We start from the raw sequence: 8,518 nt of genomic DNA on the forward strand, positions 1-8,518 counted from the left end.
GAGTTAATCATCATTGTGATGGGTGAATTTATAAGTATAAATATGTGGATCTCTAGCATTGCTCTAGAAAATTAAAATAATTTATATCAAATTAAATTTTTTATTGATATTTCGGTGTCACTTGGGGAGTATCTTATAAGCTGGCCTTTTGACTTATTATAAAAAATAGAGAGATAATATGATCCAAATAAGTTAATAAGCTAACTTATAAGTTTCTTTCTAAAATAGGCCTTGAATTGAAATAAAATTACGGGAAAATAACAGTTTGACCCTTTGTGATTTATCGAAAAAACACAAAGCACTCCTGTAGTTTCATTTGTAACACTTAAACTCCATGGATTTCATACCACATTGTGATTTTTGACGAAACCATTTGTTTCAACAGAGTGTGTGTTGCACAACCATAAAACTAAAATTTATTCCCTCAACCACACTGGATAATTCTTTAGTTTTTTTCTTCTTCCAATTTTTTTTTTAAAAACCAAGGACGATGGGTCTCTCTCCAAAATGCTTCCATCTCTCTCATTTCTCCATCCTTCCCTTTCATTTTTGTTTCATTATTCTTCTAAAATCTATGTTTATCATTCTCTTAACTTAAATAATGTTAACCTAACCAAGCTCAACCCCTTCCGCTTCTATTCCTCTATCCACAGCCACAACCTCACCACCTCCTCTCCTATTAACCTCTTTCTCCTCTCAATAGTCACACCATTGTGCCTGTGCTGCTGATCGAATAGGACATGCTCTATTGCTTACTCTTTATTTTATGGCCAAGCTATAAGACACAATATCCAATTTTTTGTTGAATATTTTGCCTTGATCTATTAATGGGTAGTGATGGTATGCATTCTCATTTTTCTCTTAAAAATTCTATTTCATTCGTCCCAAAATAATAGTCCATTTTGGGGAATTTAACTTTTTTTGGTAGTATAATTATTGCATTTGAAAAAGGTTGATTTTTCAAAATTATTCTTTTGATAGTACATTTTTTGAAAATATCAATGTCATAATTGTACTTTTTATATTGTTTATTAATTTAAAAGAAGGGCAAAATAGGAAATTTATATTATTTTTGTACTTGATTTTTGAAGAGGGACTAATATTTTGAGACAATAAAAAATGAAATAAGAAACTAATATTTTGAGACGGAGGAAATATTAATTAATTAATTAATTTTTAAGGGCTATTGTTTGGCAATTGGAAGAATATGATCCTCTCAAAAATTAGGAGTACAGTGAAAGAAAGATTAGGTTAAAAGTACTTTTAATGTTTGTCCACTTGAAAAAAAAACTAAAAAATCATTGTGGAATTTGTGCAATTATGGGTTTACTGAGTGAAGAAAATAGTAATGAAATCTTCTTTTCTACTATATTATTAATGGGTCTTCATGGTTAGTTTTGGATGGGGCAACCCAAACTGTTTTCATCAAAACAAGAATGGAGGATAGAAATTTGCTTGTAATCTAGTTGGAGAGGTGTGTGGTTTGCTATGGATGAGAAGAAAATTAGAGAAGAAGAAAAGCGAAAGAATACAAAAAAATTAAAGAAAAATGAGAGAGAATATTCTAGTTTGTAATGGCATTAAAAAGAAAATTAAAAAAAGAAATTAGGCTAATTTAGATTTTTTACAACTTCTGTTTCATCCGTTCAAAATTGCATTATGATATGAAATTTAGAGGTTAAAGTGTTATTTGGGAAGAGTTCATTTGGGCTCTTTTGGCTCTTTGAGCCACAAAAGACAGAATAGGCTATTTGAGTCACAACAAACAAAACATCACATCCAACTCATAATCATTACACTCTTCTCTCACAAAAAAAGTTAAAAAGTCAAAAAGTCCTTTCCAAACCAAGCTTTTGAGCCCAGGCTCAAATAGTCAAAAAAATCAAAAAGTTAAAAAGCCAACCCACTTCCCAAAACCCACTTCCCAAACGGAGATATTTTCGTGTTTTTTCGTTAAACTACATGGGTTAAAAGGGTAATTTATCCTAAAATTAGATGAATGAAAAAATAGCGAAAAGTTTGAGATGCTGAAAGTCAACGTCAGCAAAAAATATGAACTTTGGTCCAATCAAACACTCCCACGTTACGTATGTATGAAATGAGCGAATCGTTTTTTTTTTTTTTTTGAATCAGAACTTTCCCTATTGTTTATTCCTCTATTTTCATGGATTTCGCAGCACCTGAATTCCAGGCCAATTTGCAAATAGCGATCGATTTGTTCGTCTCCAAGAAACGTCACGGCGTTACACGTGGCGGCGGTCTGAGGTTCAAAGACTCCTCCGGTAATCTCGTATTTAGAGTCGAACGCCAATCGCACAAGTCGGCTCTCAAACGCGTCCTCTTCGATGCCTCCGGAAATCCCCTCATTTACATCCACCGAAACCAGGTCTCTCTCTCTTTCTCTTTCTCTCTCTACATGTGTGTGTATGTCATTGATCAGATACTGAGTTTAAAAACTATGAATTTTGATTATTATTTAAAAAGTTTATACTTCTATTCTGCTTTTGATTTGACAATAATGCTGATGCTACGAGATAAGAAAAAAAAGGTTGGAATTGATGGGAATTTATACCATATTTTATATGTTTTTTGGAGGCATATTCATTATTGATTAAATGTGAGAACAAAAGGATGTAAGATGTTAGGCTTTTGTAATTCAGTGGAAATTAGTGAATTGGGTTGGATGCCTGATTATCCCTTTTCTAATAAAAATTAGCGGTGAGTGCAAATGCGATATTTTGCAATTTAATATTTAATTTTTTAGATAGTTTGATGATTGTGGAAGACTGACTTGCAGTTTTTGGATATGAGTTATTGAGTGGGAAGGGGTTACCGGTATTGGGTGGGAAGGGCATTCATGGAGAAGTAAAAAACGTGACAGTATTACACCATCTCAGGTGTATGTTTATGTAATAAGAATATATAGAATAGATTTTACTTCCTTGTTAAGACTACAGAACATAGCCTAATAGGCAAAGTGTTATTTTGTTGGTATCTATATATTCCAGTCAATTTGTATACGGGCAATTTGGGGGGATTAATGCTGTGTTTGGTTAGAGGATTTGAGGAGAGATTTAGAAAGGGAAATGAAAAGAGAAGAATTAGGTGAAATATGAACAAAATATACCTATATTTCACCTAGTTTCATACACCTTTTCTCTTTTCCTTTCCAAATCTATTTTCAAATCTCTCAATCAAATACAGCGTAAAGGTATCTATCTTTTTGTTCTGTTACTCACAACTACATGATTGGTTGCTACTGAGTGCATGGGACAGAGTGGATATGCAACATTTAAGGCTAAAGGATCCAATGCCACTGCCAATAGGGGAGTAGTCCCTTTTTTCTTTCTCGGTTAATTGAGATTAAAAAGGAGGGGGGGGGGGGGGGGGGGGCTTGGAGTTGTCCTTTGTTTGGATAAGCTCAGAGAGAGAGAGATAAGTGCAACGATCATAGTAACCAACAATTCTTCTCTCTCCATAAATGGGCAAATTTGGGGAGAAAATAAATGAGGGTCAATGATTACCAATTTTTTGTCATTGTTTTTATTACAAGGTGTTTTTAACTTTACTCCCTTCTATTCGTATGTCGGAACTTTATTTTTTTTTGTTGGATCTCCTCGTATACTTTTCCAACGCCATAAGGAGAATGCTGCACTAGCATACCAACTCCCGAGGGGCCTTCGTGGTCTTGCCAGCCAACCGAAGTGGTCATAATACTGGGTGAATGAGAATGTTTACATATAACTCAGTTGCTTAATTGCTTACATGTGCATCATGCAAAATTTTTCTAAGACTTCCTGTGCAACTCTAGTGCTTTAATTTCATATTGTAGTTTGTCTGAAGCATGCAAATAAAAGGTCTTGAATTGGACTTGTGACTACTAGAATTTTATTATATGAGCTTATTAGAAGTAACGAAAAATACTTCCTGTTTGTAGAATGGATCTTGGCAAGGCTTTAAGAGAGACAACAGCGAGGAAGTCATGATATTCAGAGTAGAGAGGACACTGAATGCACTTTTTAGAACTGAGTTAGACGTATTCCCTGTTGGTGAAAATGGGGAAGAGTCAAAGTCTGATTTCAAGATGAAAGGCTCCCCCTTCCACAGATCATGCACCATCTATAGTGGCAATTCGATAATGGCCCAGGTATTTACACCCTTACGGTAACTAGCAGTACCTCCAAGGTCTTTTGAGATGGCCTGCTTCATCTTGAGTGGAGCGAAAGCACAATTATAATTAATATATGCTAGTATGGATTTCAGAAAATATTTTAATATTCAAATTACTGTCCATTTAGGCTTGTTTTATGTTTCTAAAGCCATTTACATGATATCAGTGCCATGGTGGAATATGACTGTGAATGTTAGCCTGGTTCCCTTCCTCCCTTTCACTTCTGAAATGTGACAGTTAAATCATAATATTTCTTTCTTATGAACTTCACATCATTGTTAATGTTACGTAATAATTATTTTGTTCCTAAACTGTATTGATGCCATGGTTAATTCCTGCATCCAGACAATTCAAACAATTTGTCGTCTAAACTACAATGATACCACTGGGTAATTCCAGTGTCCAGTCAATTCTAATAATTCGCAGTAATTGAGCTTATTATTTGCTATGAAATGGATGTAGGAGCTAGTATTGAAATGGAGAAATTTTATTGCTGAATGAATCGACAATGAAATGTATGTTCAGAACTTTTACAATTCAACTTATTTATAGGTACAACATTGGCTACACTGATTCCTCTCATTGATATTGTTCTACTTAAGCTTCAGCTGAAATTTTTTTTTTTATTCTTTTCATTTAATTCTGTTTTCATTGTCGGCTTTTCAACTTCCATATGGTTAACCTTATACACAAAGCCTCTAGCCTTGAATTTGTTGCTGAGGTTATGAAACCCTACCGTTGTTTGTCATGTCTGACTGGGCCTCGTTTGGAAATAGGCTTTTGTAGTAACTTTTTGGTTTTTTGGCTAAAATATAATGTAAAAAAAACTAGTGGGCTCGTTTGGTTTGATTTTCTGAAAAAAATTTGAGAAATTTTCTCTACAAATAAGTTTTCAAAAATAACCAAACCAAACAAATTTTCCCAAATTTTTTTTCCAAAACTTGTAAACCAAACAAGTTTTCCAAACAAATCTCTCTCTCACACACATCAAATCAATCACTTTTTCCAAAACTCTATCTCAAAATAATTTTCCAAAACATCTTTTAAAAAAAACCAAACCAAACATGTTTTCGTACTTTTTATCTCTAAAACACATCTCTCAAACACAAACCAAACATACCCAGTATGTTTGGGATGACTTTTTGATTTTTTATGAAAAGATGTGTAAAAAGTAGAGAGAAAATGAAATCTTTGACTTTTTGGTATAGGTTGTTGGTTTTTTGATTTTTTTAGTGACTTTTTGACTTTTAGGTTAAAAAGTGATGTTGTCAAACGAGGCCTAGTTTTCCTCTGCATGTAACTTATCATGAATGTTTTCCTCTCCCCAACTGATTTTATCATCCCTAATACTTCCACTCATCCATGTCCTTATCCTCAAACCAACTTAACTAGCACTCGAAGGATTTTCACTCGTAGACATAGATTTTGTTTTCTGTCATATAAAAGGTTTCTTGTCACAAATACATCATTGTTGGGAAACAATACTTGTATTTTGGCATGGATCCATTTACAATGCAGTTGCAAAATATTACCAGATCAAATATTGAAAAAACTAGTATAGCAGTAGGATCATTGGACTATGGGTGTCCTAAAGTGCTTAATCTATTCTTAATAATTATCTTTCCTTTGAATCAGAATCAGACCTCTGGAACTTGGACATGAGTTGGTCGGTGCCTGAATTGGTAACATCTGGTCCAAGTTTAAAAACTCCCCCCACTTGATTTGGGAAATCTTGATGTTTCCTCATAAAGGAAACCACATTAGAGGAGGATTTTGTAACATATTCATGATAATTTTTGTTTGATGTAATTTAATCTGATTAACATGTTATATTTATTGTGAAGATTTGGTAAACTTTATTACTAAACTTGGGATGTTAACACGGGTTAAAGTACCTTAGCTACTGTAGTATCATCATGGGATAAATTTTCCTCCATACTCATCCATGCTCCTCTTGTGGGCCTTAATTTGTACTCACTTTGATATCCAAACTGTCTATTTCATAGGCTTCACAGTAAAGTTCATTCATACAAAACATTAAAGTACCTTAGCTACTATAGTATCATCATGGGACAAATTTGCCCCCATACTTCATCTCTCCATACTCAACCATACTCCTATTGTGGGCCTTAATTCGTACTCACTTCTCATCCATACTCCTGTTGTGGGCCTTAATTCGTACTCACTTTGATATCCAAACTGTCTATTTCATAGGCTTCACAGTAAAGTTCATTCATACAAAAAATTAAATTTATTGGGCAACTATAAACACACAAACAAATAATGTTTTATTTTACAAAACGAATGGTTCAAAGCTATTAATTTCATAAAACAAAATGTGATTTGTTCTTTTATTTATAGATATTCGATGAAATTAATTTTTTACATGGATGGCCTTTATTATGGTACCTATAAAGTAGGCAGCTCAGATTGTCAATGTGAGTCCAAATTTGGGCTCACAAGAGGAGTAAGAGTATGGAGAGATGCGAGTATGGAGAGATGCAAGTATGGAGGGAAGCTTATCCCTGTCATCATATATGTTTTGTCTCTTGTATATGCCTGCTGAGATAACCTTATGTTTATTTTTCATGGAATTAATGCAGACTAGCCTTATGTACAAGCTTGGGATTCAGAAGGTTCTGGTGCCGAGGCACAGATTTCGACTAACCATATTTCCCGGGTTTGTAGATCATGCTTTCGTAGTCGCTTTGATTGTAATATTTTTCGATGGGAGAAAATTATGGATCTAGCAGAACATACATAACAAAGAGTTGATCTTTGTCGACCTGTAACATATTTTAGTTTCATCTCATGTTGACCCTGACACAATATGGGCATAGTGCCTCGGAGGCTGCTTCCATGGTGTCAGTTCGATGAAATTGATTTCCCTGTGAATTTCCAGAAATGGATGAATATTTTTCTGGGATTAATTGATAGTAAAGAGTAAATGCTGACTCACTAGAAAAATAAATTGCCAAAGAGGAAAATGGGATTGTTGGATTGGAGCACGAGGGAAGTTGTGAGGGAAAGGGGAGAGAATGAAAACTTGTGAAATCACATTTTCTAAAATTGTTGCAATTTTGACAACAAAAACATAAAACAAAAATTGTTACCATTACTCTTTTGGGAGCATTTAAAATGTACATTTTAAATTTCCCACTATACTCATCATATGTATTGTAACATTTGTATTTTTGAAACAAAGTCTTTTACAGGTGATTGAACATAGATATTCAAGGGTGTATTTAGAAGCTTGCTATTACCTTGCTAACTTTGTTATGTAATTAAATAATATAAAAATTATAAATAAATTGGCCAAAATTACTTATCTCAAACTCAATTTAAAAAATAAATTGACTTAAATTTTTAGTCAAGTTCGACCTTACAAACAAAAACAATTGTTTCGAATATTAAAAATATTGAGCTAAGTTTGGCCAGCTAGACCCCCTATTGAATCGATGGCCATCCTTATTGCGGGGTGGGATTGACTGGCCAGACCTAGGCTAGAAAAAATAAGAAACTCGTGTCTAAGCCCAATTCGGCTAGACATTGGGTGTAAAAATTTCATTTTAAAATTGATCCTAAAATGATGTTAAAATTTTAGGCTTGGCCAACAAATTCACATATTATACTAAAAATAAAAATTATAAAATAAAAATTACTAAATTATGGTTTAGCCACGTGAGCACTTATGGTTTACTATGGTTTAATAGGTGTAATTTTTTTCTTCTTAAAATACATTTTGTATTACAACAAAAATAAAACTAAACAAATTATTTGTGTATAATAATAATAATAATAATAATAATAACAACAACAAGGGAAAATTATACAAATAGTCCTTATAGTTTATACGATGTGTCAATTTGGTCTCTGTAGTTTTAATTTGTTCGATTTTGCCCCTTAATTTAACGGATTATGTCATTGTAGTTCAATAAATAACGGTTGTTAAGTTAATTTAACGGAAAGTCAAACAATGTGTCAATTTGGTCTCTGTATTTTTCACAATGTGTCAATTTGGTCCCATCAAAATCGAGAAAATTATAATAATAAGGACCAAATTGACACATCATGTAAAATATAGGGACTAAATTGACACATTGTTTGATTTTTCGTTAAATTAACTTAACAACTGTTATTTATTGGACTAAAATGACACAATCTGTTAAATTAATGAGCAAAATCGAACAAATTAAAATTACAAAAATTAAATTGACATATCGTATAAACCACATAGATTATTTACATAACTTACCCTAATAACAATAATAATAATCGGGCCATGCTGGGCCAAGTGGTTTTCAATTACTATTCCAAGCCGATTAATGAATTAAAAATTTCAATTAA

General features: G+C 33.0%; 1 protein-coding gene across 1 annotated transcript; it reads left to right on the forward strand.

The window, feature by feature from the left end:
- Window positions 1–2,114: 2,114 nt before the first annotated feature.
- Window positions 2,115–7,142, forward strand: LOC114284108 (protein LURP-one-related 7). Its single transcript, XM_028226986.2, has 3 exons — window positions 2,115–2,386; window positions 3,938–4,147; window positions 6,775–7,142. Exons 1-3 carry the CDS (start codon window positions 2,165–2,167, stop codon window positions 6,919–6,921), a joined length of 579 nt encoding a protein of 192 aa, XP_028082787.1. The 5' UTR covers window positions 2,115–2,164; the 3' UTR covers window positions 6,922–7,142.
- Window positions 7,143–8,518: the final 1,376 nt, after the last annotated feature.

This window comes from Camellia sinensis, chromosome 14, assembly GCF_055761805.1.
Source record: "Camellia sinensis isolate YWXY chromosome 14, ASM5576180v1, whole genome shotgun sequence".
In the NCBI taxonomy this organism is placed as follows: domain Eukaryota; kingdom Viridiplantae; phylum Streptophyta; class Magnoliopsida; order Ericales; family Theaceae; genus Camellia; species Camellia sinensis.